This window comes from Tupaia chinensis, unplaced genomic scaffold (genome assembly GCF_000334495.1).
Source record: "Tupaia chinensis unplaced genomic scaffold, TupChi_1.0 Scaffold000132_1, whole genome shotgun sequence".
Classification (NCBI taxonomy): Eukaryota; Metazoa; Chordata; class Mammalia; order Scandentia; family Tupaiidae; genus Tupaia; species Tupaia belangeri.
The window spans coordinates 1,272,414-1,285,493 of NW_006159601.1; the positions used below are offsets into that span (position 1 = coordinate 1,272,414).

At 62.4% G+C, this 13,080-nt stretch overlaps 1 protein-coding gene across 1 annotated transcript in view; it reads right to left on the reverse strand.

The window, feature by feature from the left end:
• Window positions 1-13,080, reverse strand: part of WDR27 (WD repeat domain 27) — a 65,569-nt gene that overhangs the window by 34,054 nt on the left and 18,435 nt on the right. The window contains exons 12-19 of the mRNA XM_027770419.1: window positions 12,800-12,921; window positions 12,354-12,436; window positions 5,127-5,226; window positions 3,957-4,034; window positions 3,731-3,821; window positions 3,088-3,331; window positions 2,125-2,214; window positions 105-226 (exon numbers count right to left, since the gene is read on the reverse strand). Of these exons, the coding sequence (XP_027626220.1) occupies window positions 105-226; window positions 2,125-2,214; window positions 3,088-3,331; window positions 3,731-3,821; window positions 3,957-4,034; window positions 5,127-5,226; window positions 12,354-12,436; window positions 12,800-12,921 (930 nt within the window). The remainder of the gene's footprint in view (window positions 1-104; window positions 227-2,124; window positions 2,215-3,087; window positions 3,332-3,730; window positions 3,822-3,956; window positions 4,035-5,126; window positions 5,227-12,353; window positions 12,437-12,799; window positions 12,922-13,080) is intronic.

Below are 13,080 nucleotides of genomic sequence, written 5' to 3' on the forward strand. Positions count from 1 at the left end.
TCCGGCGGCTCTCCAAAGCCCCGGGCCGAGGGAAGAGGGGGAAGCTTTGGGACGCTGAGCACCTGCCAGTTTAGCCCCGGCGCTCAGACACGACTACCCATTACCAGGAGAAGCACGAGTTCTGTCCTACGAACGGACCACAGCCTCAGCGTCCGGTCCTGGGCGGCCGAGAGCAGCCAGGCACCACTGTGGCTCCAGGACACGCAGCTCACGGCTCCGTCATGGCCTGGGGACACCGAGAGAGGGCAGCCACGGCAGGGCTGTTAGGACGGTGCTCGTCCTCTCACTGCCATCAGCCTTGGATTGCATCTCCCGGCACACACCTGCACCCGCCTCTGTCCAAGCGACAGATGGCATGCCGAGCCACGTCCTGGCTGTGGTGACACTGGAAGACCAGCGCCAGGGGCAGGGCAATGCCCACGTAAGGGCTGCACATGGTTTCCGAAGGCACTTTCCTGAAAGCTCGCGTTCCCTAGAACATGGAATCCAGGCAGTCACACCCTGGCAGTCACATGCGCGTTGTCCCCACAGCTGCCTGTGCAGACGCAGCCCTGGGCGGGAGGCTTATGTACATGCACACGTGTGCCCCAGGCCTTTTCCTACGTGAGTTTGTAGCCAAAGGGTCTGGGACTTGAACTGTGGTCAGCCATGTGGGAGTGCAGGGCCTTAACCACCATGCCAAACGCTAGCCCCGCTGGACCCCGATTTCTGACGGGGAGAGGAAAGCCTAAAGCTCAGATGTGACACCACTCTGTGAACCCAGCGGCATCCCCGGGGCCTCGGCTGGGCTGCATTGCCTGCTGCCCTCGGCGAGCTCTAACTTGTGCTGTTTATCCTGGATCTCGATGGAAATGAGAAACCTCTCCTCCTGGTCTCAGTAGGTACTGTGAGCCCACCGTGTTTCAGAACGGATCACGTGAACGCTAACCCACCGCAGGTGAAGCGGAAGCGCAAGCTAGGACAGGCAGAGCGGCCCCCCCCCCCGCAGGGTGGAGCAAGCTCTACAAAGACAGGCTCCTCTGCGTCTCCCTAACTAGTGAGAAGCCCTTTTCCAACAGTGAATACATGGGAACGCCCCAGCCAGCCTAGCCACCACTGGGCCACTGCCCACCACAGCAGTGCACACCGCACTCGGGCTCCCAGCCCGGGCACCGTGTGCCAGGAGCCCCGCAGCACAGGGTGGGCCTGGGGATGCCATGGGCCAGAGGCAGGCCCCTTCTCCCAGGAGTTCAGGCTGCACCTACCCTGCCCCAGGCTCCCCCAGGGACCAGGAGGAGCCCAGAACCCAGCACTCAGCAGGCAGTGGGTCAGACGGCCATGCCTGGCTCACACGGCCTCCTACGCAGACGCCATCCAGACGCCGACCGCCCCCGGTCCCCAGCCTCCCTCCTCACAACCTGGGACGGGGCAGTCTGCAGCGCAGTCAAGGCGAGACGCCGTGACAACTCAGGACTCGGGGAGGAGGGCTCTGTTTCACGGGAGCCCAGGGTAGAAAGCGAACAGTGGCAGAAACGTAGCGAGGCGTGGTCAGGCTTTGCGGTTTTAGAAGGGGAATGGATGTGCCAGTCACAGCATCGAGAGGGTGGAGATCAAGCACCGTTGCTCTCTTCCTGATGTGCCTCACACCCACCCATCTCCCGAGAGAGGAAGACGAGGACCCTCCGCAGGGTCCCCCCGGCCAGGCAGGCTCGTGGGCACAGGCGCCTGCTCGGTGTGACCGGGCTGGCCAGAAACCAGCCCGTCTTCCTGGGGCCTCCAGCTCGCAGAGCCTGCTGCCTGGAGGGCCTCACACCTTCCTTCTTAGGACCCCCGGCCTTGTGACGTCCATAAACCACAGGCACCCATGTGAGACCCAGTCTCACCCACTCCCTAAAGCTCTGGGATGCTTGGCCTTGGCCTTAGGGACAATGGCCACAGAGTGGTCCTGACCTTGGTCCCTTTGGGCACGTCCACCTGCCTGCTCCAGGGGCTCCCCGCGCGTCACAGCTGGCCACTCTGCCCCACCAAGCCGGCCCCGCCCTGCTGCTGTCAGGACGGGGACAAAAGCGACACTTAGCTGGCAGCCCGGACCAGAATAAGACCCACCCTTGAGGTGAGTCGATCAGAACTAAGACACGTTTTTACCTGCAAAAGCAGCAGGCGTCCCGGTGAGGCCAGCGTCGAAGACCAGCAGCAAGTGATTAGCTAAGCCACAGGCCAGTCGCCGTCCGTCTCCTGTACCAGAGAGACGAGAGACGCACCCTACAAACGCCGACCTCAGGCATCAAGATGACCGCTAACTCCACGTCCGCCCTCCTGGCAGTGAGACGTCCGAGACCACAGTGACACGGCTGACCCCCGTCCGAATCCAGGCCCCCATGCATGAGGGCACAGCCGGGCTCCCGTCCCATTGGGAATGTGCCGCTAGGCTCCCTGTGATCACAGAGCCTCTGCAGCTGCTGTCACCCCACCCAGCTCACCGAGGACGAGGGAAGGGCTAGAGAGCGGGGCACCCGCCCCAGGTCACAGGGCTGGCAGACGGAGCTGGAGCCCCGAAGGCACCTGCCTGGGCTGCCCCAGCAAACGCGCGAGTTCCCACCACGTGCTGGCCGCTGTCAAACAGGCGTGTCCGGCCAGGCAGGCACGCTTAAACGCTGTCTGAGCAGGGCAGACGGGGGTTGCCTCTGTCGCGCAAGTGCTCAGGCTGCGGCCTGCAGCTCCCGACGTCCTAACCCAGAGACGCCAGCATGCAGGGCCTCCAAGATGGCTTCTGTGCACCCATTACTAGCTCCCAGGGCACCGGAAGCGTCCTTGGGAGAGAATGACACAAAACCAAGGGAGTTCAGCAAGGAGGGCGTGCCGGCAGCCCGGGACACATGTTCAGAGCCTTGGGCAGAGGCAAAGGACAGGCCGCTGCAGGGAGCCCTGGCACAGGCTGGCCCCGTGGTGTCCCGGACGAAGGCCGAGGCACGCCAGCCGTGAGGGCTCTCCGTTCCGAGCCACGTCTCAACAGCGTGTCCCAGACACGACAGCACCATGTGACCAGGGAGCCGAGACCCTGAGGACGCACCTCAGACAGTGGGGGAGAGGACGGCCCACAGCGCGTACCTGAGAACTGAAGGCAGCCCACGGCGGTGGGGGCCCCAGCCACAGCCACCTGCCTGTGGAGCCTGGTGGGCGGAGGGTTCTGCAGAGGGTACTCCTTCCTGAGGGTCAGGACAGGGAGCAGAGCTGGAGCCAGCGCCCTGCGCAAGGTACGGCCCGGCTGTCGGCCTCGGCGCACCCGGCCCAGCCATCGGCCTGGCGCACCCGCCAACTCGTGGACGGTCACGTTCCACATTGGGAAGGGGCTCTCCGAGGACAGACAGCCGGTTCACAGTGCAGACACTGCCCTGGACCACCGGTGGGGAGGGGCCACCGCGCCATCTCGGCCATCTGGGATGCGCTCCTACCGCACCCTCGGCAGGAGACCGGCAGCGTGGGCCGGGCAGAGCCCCTGGGGGCTGCACTGCAGGGCAGGACCTCCCCCTCCACCCGAGACCCCCAAGAGCCAGGAGTTCAGGTTCAGGGCAAGCGAGAGAGCAGCTCCCAGAGGACTGTGGGGACTCAGCCCCGGAGGGCTGCCACTCAGGGCACAGTGCCCGGTGGCCTGCACGGGGCCCCTCCGAGATCAGGGCCCCTCTGAGGCTACGGCCCCTGGAGCCAAGCTGGGCCAGAACCCAGCAGCTGCACTGCGCCACCCTCTGGGGACCTCGGACTGCACTGGGCGGAGGGCGCCCGCTGGGCCTCCCCGACCATGGGGCAGCCGGGTGCCTCGGCGGGGCAGCAGCACGCCTGGGAAACTGCCAGAGAGGCCAAGGGGGCTAAATGCACCTGGGGCGGGCAGCGGTCTGCGTGCACCCCACACAGCACAGCGCCCGGGAGCCAGGGAAGTGCACAGTGGTTGCCACGTGCCCCGGGAGCACATGACGACCTACCGCCTGGTTCCGGCTCTGCGTTGGGGGGGGCTCTGGCCGTTACCGCTGCTGCTGGTCTTTGGTGAAAACATGGTCGCACTGTGGAGACGGCTCTTGTCACTCAGACGCCGCATGGGACCACACACGTGTGCGGCACGTGCTCTCGGCAGCCCCCACGCCACCCCCGCCCTGGCCTGTGCCCCGCGCCCGGCTGTCCTCGGGTCATTGCGGACACGCCCACCCCAGCAGCCTGGTTAAAACCCTGGACGCTGCCCTGTGCTCCTCCTGCCAGGTTCAAAGCCCAGGCTGGTGCTCAGGGCCACCCTGGTCTGAGCTCGCCTGGCCCCTGGGCTCCCACAGCCCACACCACCTGCCTGAATACAGAGCCCCAGGAGCCACGCCTCACCTCGGGGCTCAGAGCCAGGCCAACTCGGGCTCATGTGAAATCACTGAGGCCCTGACCCAGAATTCAACCACCTGCTGCTCAGACACCGTCCTGCCACTCATCCCTGCAACACGCCCTGTCCTCGGGATGGCCAGCCACTGGAGACGGAGGGGGCACCCTGGCATGAACAGGAGGGAGGGTCGTGCAGGGACCTGGGGAGGTGGCGGGCAGACAGAAGGGCCAACAGGGGCTGGGTGGCCAGGGGCACGTGGGGTCCCTGTTCTGGGGGGCAGCCCTGCCCACGTGAGCAGAGGACCCTGACACGCCCGTGGGAAGCCCGGCTTGTGGGGCTCTCTCCCAGCACCGAGCTGCCTCCTGTGCCCTGGTCTTGTCCCCCCGGTGTGACGTGCTCCCCCAGGCCCTAGCAGGCAGTGCTGTGCTCAACAGGTCAGCAGGGGCTGGCCGCCTGTGGCCATGGGAGCCAACCTGGACTCCCCGCCTCCGTGGTACGGCACTGTCAGCCAGGACCCAAGGCTGCCCTGACGCCACTTCACTCCGCACTTGAGAGTGTTCGGCCCTGCCTGCCCTCCCGGCAGACAGTCCTCGCCACCCACCACTCCCCACCCACGGCCTCACCGCGCCCTCACCCACACCATGGCCACCCCCCAGTACACCCACATCACGTTTATGTCCCACCCACACGCCACGCCCCCAGGCCCCGCGTGCCCAAGTCCCGCCCACGTCACAGCCCAGCCCTGTCTCCCCACAGCTGCTCTGAGGCACCTGTCCTTCCCCGCTCTACTCACCGCGGGGCCGACATGTACCCCGATGACCTGACTGTGCTGTGGAACACCAGGGGCTGGTCCTGCACGGCACGTCCCGCGGCTGCACACACATGACGTGGCACTGCAGCAGAGACAACAACTCGGTCTCAGTGTGGACGGAGCCCACATAGACGAGGTGAGATTCTGACCCGGAACCTGAAAGCCTGGGACTCAGTGCGCACCGGGTGCCAGGTGCCCCACCCATCTCACTAGGACCGCTCACGAAGGCGCCCGCTCTGCCCGGGGTCCTCAGCTCCGAAGCCTGTGTGGCCTCTGCCAAGTGCCAGCTGCTGCCCTCGGAGCTCTTCTGCTCGCTGGCCTCAGGTGACAGCACGGAAGAAGCGAAGCTGCTGGCATGGCACTCTGACGGCGAACATGCCGCCCTGTGTCCACGTGGCCTGCTGGTCAGCACACCTGGGCACCACACCTGACTGCGGGCACTCCCAGGCAAAATAGTCTGCCCAGAACTATTTATTTTATGAAAATATAATACTTTGTGTTCAACATGGGTATGATGTCCACATTATGAAACAGCTTTAGAAGATGAATTAGAGAATATTGAGCAATACCAAAACTCAGTTTGGGGCGCTGTCTCAGGCCTGCTGACCTGAGCCATGTTCCACTAGCCCAGGGGCCCCAGGAGCCCTCGGGGACAGGATTCAGGGACCTCTGCCTGATCGAAGCACTGGAGGCCACAGGAGCAGGCCGCAGGCCCTGCTGTGCTGGGCGTCCCACCCCAGCTCACAGACCCCAGAGTCCAAGCCTGGAGAGGGAGCAGGCCCGGGGGGAAGCCACCAGGCAGAGCTGGGCCCTCAGGTGGAGGGGTTAGGACTGTGCCTGCCGCCAGGGCACAAGACACCCCTGTCCCAGCCGCGGTGGCAGGGGAAGGAGGAAGCGTCTCCCACACAGAAAACAGCCCGGCAGGAGGACACCTCCCGGGAGCGGTCAGAGGTGGCAGACACTCATGCTGCGTTGTGAGAAGCCTCGAAGCATGAGACGAGGCTCGCGCGCTGGCCCAGCGTGGCCCCACGAGGTGCTTCACGCATTAACGCAGCAGCGCCTCTCAGCGGCACTGTCTGCTCGCATCGTCCCTCTTCCGTTCTGTGAGTAAAAGGGTGCAGGAGCTGATAGAGCATCACTATGAATCAGCCACGTCCTTGAGTGTCCACGTGAACATTTTCTTCCTTTTTTTTAGAGGTCTTTGCCTTAGAAGGTGTGTGCTCACTGGAGAGAGAGAGTGAGGCAGAGACAGTGAGAGGGAGCGTGAGAGATCATCCCTCGGGGGATGGCCACACCACGATCCTGCTCCTCCAGTCTCCCCTCGGGACCCTCAGCACACTCACACACTCGCCCGGTGTGAGTTTCAAGCCCCCAGGTCCAGCACTCGAACCGCAGTCGGCCATGCAGGAGTCTGTAGCTGCTATGCCATTTGCTGCCCCACGTTGTGAATGTTTTCTGAATATAAAAAGTATTGACATTAAAATGTCATAAAAATGTCTTTGAGGAAAAGGATTGCTCTTTCATTGGGCTGAAAAAAAAAACACAAATGGTGCACCACTGGAGTGAGCAGACCATGTCAGCCACGGGAGGCCACGGCAGACACGCCACAGCAGACACGCCACCGCAGACATGCCTGGCAAGGACGCAGAGGTGGCCCGCACTCCTCACAGCCTCCCTGTGAGCTTCAGCTGCACAGGGGTGGGGCCGTGTCTGCGTGTGCGCGGCTGCCGTGCGGTCAATGTGCTCACTCGACGTGTGCCGTGTCTGCGTATGTATGTGTGTCGTGCAGTCGACACGGTCACCCGACGTGTGCCATGTCTGCGTGTGCGTGGCTGCCGTGCAGTCAACGTGGTCACCCAACGTGTGCCGTGTCTGCGTGTGCGCAGCTGCCGTGCAGTCGACGCAGTCACCCAACGTGTGCTCTGTCTGCGTGTGCACTGCTGCCGTGCGGTCAATGTGCTCACCTGACTTGTGCCGTGTCTGCGTGTGTATGTGTGTCGTGTGGTCAACACGGACACCCGACTTGTGCCATGTCTGCGTGTGCGTGGCTGCCGTGCAGTCAACGTGGTCACCCAACGTGTGCCGTGTCTGCGTGTGCGCAGCTGCCGTGCGGTCAATGTGCTCACCTGACTTGTGCCGTGTCTGCGTGTGTATGTGTGTCGTGTGGTCAACACGGACACCCGACTTGTGCCATGTCGGCGGGTGCGTGGCTGCCGTGCAGTCAACGTGGTCACCCAACGTGTGCCGTGTCTGCGTGTGCGCAGCTGCCGTGCGGTCAATGTGCTCACCTGACTTGTGCCGTGTCTGCGTGTGTATGTGTGTCGTGTGGTCAACACGGTCACCCGACGTGTGCCATGTCTGTGTGTGCGTGGCTGCCATGCAGTCGACGCAGTCACCCAATGTGTGCTCTGTCTGTGTGTGCGCTGCTGCCGTGAGATCAACATGGTCACCCGACGTGTGCCGTGTCTATGTGTACGCGGCTGCTGTGAGGTCAACACAGTCCCCACAGAAGTGGCCATCTAAGTGGTCCATGGCCACATTTAAAAAGCTGGGTCTGAAGTGAAAGATCTCCCACAGGGCGACAGCAGCCCGCAGGTCTGCTCTGCACAGAGCCTCAGGGGCACGGGTGGTAAAATGGCAACGCGAGTGTGCATTTGCTCTGGCCTGTGGCAGGAGCGGCTGTGAACGGCGCTTTCCAGCCCAGGCCCGCACGCTGGCCCTGCCGCCCTTGTGCAGAACACCAGTTCCAGACCCGCTCACCCTCCTCATGAGGCCTTCGCGCCACCCACAGAAAACACACGTCATGGGAAAACACATGGGCCCTCATTGTTTTGCACCAAAACAAACCTGGCCTTTAATTCTGCTTCCCACAAATGTGCCAAGGTCCCTCGACCTGCTGCTTCATCCTCGCCTGTCCACGCGTCCTGTCACCCCCTCGCCCACCTGCCAGCTGCAGCTCTGCGCTTTAGCTCCACGTATCTGACTTTTTAGATTCTATGTGTAAATGACCCACAGTGTCCTGGGTCTGGTGTACCTCACTCAGAGCACGCTCCAGGCCACCCCTATCGTGGCAGACAGCAGGCCTGCGTCGGTCACGAGCCGGGTACACTTGGCTGTACGCACACACCACTTCTCCACCCGTACTGTGGCGGACACGCAGGCCGTCCCGTCTCGTGGCTGTGAGTAATGCTGCAGCGAACACGGGCACGCGGATGCCAGCACGAGGTGGACACCTGCCCTGAGAGGGCATGCCGGCTCACCGACAGGCTACTCACCTGCTCAGAAAGCCCACACTGCTTCCCACCCGCAGGGCAAGGGCTCTTTCCTCCACCCTGCCGCACTCATGCCCATCCCCAGCGTGGCGTGGCCCCGCCCTGGCCCGTGATGTGAGTGCCTCTCCACGGACCGTGGGCCACGTCTCGCCTTCCGTCCGGCTCTCTGGCTGGCTCTCCACGGGGTCGTGCTGAGTGCTGTTGAGTCACACGTGTTCCCTTCGCACCTTGGAGGCTGAACCCCCCCCTGCAGGCCGGTGCTTGCTGCCCGCCCCCCCCCGGGGGGCCGAAGCACCGTGTCGGGGCGGTCCTCCACCTCTGCCTGGCAGCCTGCACTTCGGGGAGATACCCAAAAGGCCACGCCAAGGCCGGCATCAAGGAGCTGCCCTCGATTTTCTACTTCTATGTTTCTGGTGTTACGTCTACATCTCCTTCGAGTTGGATTTTGTGTAACGTGAGCTCTAATTCCATTCTTTCGCATGTGGAAATCCAGTCTCCCCAGCACCACCGACCCACGGAACTGCCCTCCCCTGGGGGCTCCATGGCGTCCCTGATAAAGTCAGTTGACTGGAACCAGGTGGCGGCACCGTGGGGACACAGCTGGAGCTGGAGGAAGAGGTCCCGGGCTCGTGTTCTCAGACCTGCCTGGCATGCCGGCACACCCTCACGCCATGAGCCAGGCCAGCTAGGACAGGGCCGATCGCAGTGGGGGCCCTGCTAGGGTTCCCCCTTTCTCCAGAGAAGCACACGTCTAAGCTAGCCAAGCACGTGTGTCAGGTCACGCCCGTTCTGTGACCAGCCTGCAGGCCTGCTCTGTGCCAGGGCCACGCTGCACGGTCGCCATGGCTCCGTGACGGAGCCCAGCGTCAGCGCGTGCGATGTCTCGACTTTCTTTCTCTGTATTGTTCTCTCTGTTCTAACTCTTTCATGAGTCCATGTGAATTTGGGGATAAACTATTGTGTTTCTGTGAAAAAGTGGACTTTTCTTAGTGCTGCCCTGACTCTGTACACTGCTTTGGGCTATATGGACAGATTAGCAAAACGAATTCTCCCAGTCAGTGGACAGGAGCGACATTTCTGTTTTTAAAAGAGCCATTTATTTCATTTTTTATCATTATTTTTTAATTTGCTACGAGGCATGTGCAGTCACAAGAGAGAGACGGAGAGAGAGGGCAAGTGGCACAGAAGCTGCCAGATCTAGGGCTTGAACCAGTCCGCCTAACCACCGCGTCCCCACTGGCCCTGGCACATCTCCATTTGTCTGGGTGCTCTCCAGTCTCCTGGTTCTATCACTTCCAGCATGCAGCTCTCTCACCTCTTCGTCTAGATCTATCCTGGAGGCCATTGTAAGTGAGACGGCTTCCCTGACTCCTTTGCAGTTAGGCTATGCATTTGCACGTGCTGACACTGTGCCCACGACTTCACAGAATCCCTGGATTGGCTCTAAGGTTTTGTGGACTCTTTGGGACTCTTTAAAGCTTATTTGTTTATTTACCGGGAGAGCCGGAGAGAGAGAAGCACCCTCAACAAGGCCCTGCGGTGGGTGTAGTCACCCAGGAACCACAGCCAGGCATCCGGCAGCTCCAGCAGCACGAGGTGGCGGCAGCTGGCCCTGCGGCTGGCCCTGCGGTCTCCACGTGTCAGATCGGGCCCCCACGCACGGAAATGATCGACCTTCTACTCCTGACCGGCTGCCTTTTTCCCTCCTGCTTGTCCGACTGCTCTCACAATAAATCCAGCTCCGAGTGGAGCAAACGCAGCAGAGTGGACCCCGCCTGGCATGGATCTCAGGGGAAAGAACACTTTCCAGTTTCCCACTGATCACAGTGTCCGCAGGGCGCTTCCTAAGCCACTGCTCTCTGGAGGAGCCCCACACCGCCTGAGCTGCAGGGCTTGCAGGAGTACGTGGCCCTGGTCTAGTGCTGTTCCCGTCAGTGTAGACAGTCCTGGATCCGTCCTGTCACTGGGAAGAACACAGTTCAGCAGTCTACATCCAGGTGTTCCCATCAGTGTAGACGGCCCTGGATCCGTCCTGTCACTGCGGAGAACACGGCTCAGGGTCCACATCCAGGTGTTCCCATCAGTGTAGACGGCCCTGGATCCGTCCTGTCACTGTGGAGAACACGGCTCAGCGGTCCAGGTGTTCCCGTCAGTGTAGACAGCCCTGGATCCATCCTGTCACTGCGGAGAACACAGCTCAGCGGTCCAGGTGTTCCCGTCAGTGTAGACAGCCCTGGTGCCAGAGAAGCCCTGCTGTGCTCTCATGGCCGTCACAGGCCTGCTGCCCGGGACATCAGACAGGCCCATCTGCCAGCGCTGTCACTGCTCCCAAGGACGTGGACAGGTGAATGTGAGCTCCCGTGGCTGACACACGTGTGACCTGTGCCTCGTCTAGGACAGGGCTGTGGGACCAACGAGCCCTCAGGGCTCAGTGATGGCCAAGCGAAGGGGTGAGAGCAAAGGGAGGCAGGGGTGGCAGGGAGTCCTACTGTCCAGCTGCACAGACACCACCAGTTCAGGAGGGGGTGCAGAGAGCAGCGCGGTGACCCCTCACAGCTGAGCTGGCAGTGCTGAGGCCCCGACCCGCGATGGGGGCGAGCAGAGACTGTGCTCAGAGGGTGGGCCCACTGGGCAGGCCTGAGCAAGGGGGCCCACCTGTGGAGAGTTCTGGAAGACGAGAGGAGCCCCTCAGATGCCGTGTAGACCACACTGAGGGTCAGACGGGGTCAAGGAGGAGTGTGGATGGGGGCGGGGCAAAGTAGCCAGAAGGCCGGGTAGCCACTCTAGAAAGCAGGAAGGGCTGCCAGAGCGGGGCTGCAGCCAGTCCTGAGAGCACAGCTCACCCCAGCACGGCCTAGCCCGTGACCGGTGCATGGCCAGGCGGAACCGCGGTAGCAGCAAACGGCGCAGCGGGAAAGGCGGCGGGCGCTCCAGCACCTCCGAGGGGTCTGGCGAGTGGGAGGAGGGCTAGGACAGGGTACGGTGTGAAGAGGAGGCGTCGGCGCCCATCTCAGGGGCGGTCAGGAGCCTGGGGTGGAGGTGGGAGCGAGGAGACCTGGTGGGAGTGGACGCGTTGTGCAGGGGAGGGCCGAGGCCTTGGCTGCCCTCGTTAGGGCAGACGAGGGGCCTGCGAGGCTCACCGAGAGCTGGGCTTCTCACTGGGGGCAAGGCCTGCGCTCGGTGAGTCTCAGCGCCATCGGTGAGTGGACTGAGCTCTGCCATCCGAGAGGGGCTGGGAGGGGGCATGGAGGCTAAGGTGCCGAATCCCACATGGCCTGGACCCAGCAGCCTGAGAATCACACCGGGCACGTGTGCATGTGTGCCTCGAATCCTGAGAGGAGAGTGGCAGGAGAGGGACTGCAGCGTGGCCATTGCCCTGGGGAGTGACCTCTCTCTCTCTCTCTCTCTCTCTCTCTCTCTCTCCCCCTCATGAGCATACATGCCCTATGACAAAAACCGGAAAAAATAAAAAGCAACATAATTTGTTTGGCTGCTGTTTAGAACAAACCAATGAAAAACTATCTTTAAGATGATCCGAAAGAATGACGACCTACTCTGGCAGGACGGCACCACGGCCAGGTAAGGAAATGCCCGTGTGCCCCAGGACACACACTGGCTCAGGCTAGGCGAGCGTGCAAGGTTTGGGATTCACGCCAGAGCTCCTCGGCAGAGGAGAAAAGAAAACGTCACACAGAACAAAATGAGTGAGGGCCTCCCCACCAGAGACTGCCGCCCGCAGGTAACAAGTGAGAGCCACGACTCTAACCCCCAGTGACGCCCAGTTCAGGAAAGCGGACACCAGTGCCCTCCCACTGACACCACAGCACCCACGCGGAGGCCGAGCCTCGAAGGCGGGCCAGCGTTGGCAGAGCGCGTGCTGAGCACCGGCCGCTCGGGGTCCCGCCCTCAGGTCCCTTGTACGGACTACTGTACTGACCGGCTCGCCTCTGACCCGCAGGCTTCGGACCTTCCTCTGTGACGACGCCGAGATTCAGGGGAGAGGTTGACAGGACGCCGGAGCTACAACAGAAACAGAACCGTGCGATGGCGGAGAGCAACCCAGGACGAGGTTGTCCCAGTGACGACCCGTGTCCAGGACATGGACAGACGCTCACTCCGAGCCATTACAGATGTGGCCGTGGTATCTGGACATGAAAGAGAGCCAGCTTATCCTCACCCTTGCCAGAAAGAAATGCTGGATTTTAATGAGGTGCCATTTTATCATTTACACTCCACCCTAAAATACGTAATGACCCGTGAGGTTTCAGAAGCTGGACAGAAGCAGAGGCGAGCACAGAGCGTCTTTCCCCAGGGCTACCCTGCCGGGCCCTGATGCTCAGCCCAAGAGTGCCCATGCCTGTCGCGCCCCTGGGAGAAGCCTACCTGGCCAGCACCGACAGGCTCCTTCCAGGGCCAGGGCCCCGCCAAGTCCGCAGCAGGGTGGCCGGGCTTATCTCCAACACAGCGATCTTCCCCCCAAACATGGAAGCAAGCAAGCAGAGCGCCTGCAGGACCAAGAGGGACGTGTGAGCACCGTCCTAGGGAGGGCCTTCCCCATGTGCATCCCTGACCCGGACCACTTCAGGCCACAGCAGCCACAGGACCACAGGAGCAGGGGAGGCCACAGTGCGGACTCACTGGCTGGGGGGGGCGCCCCCCCCCCC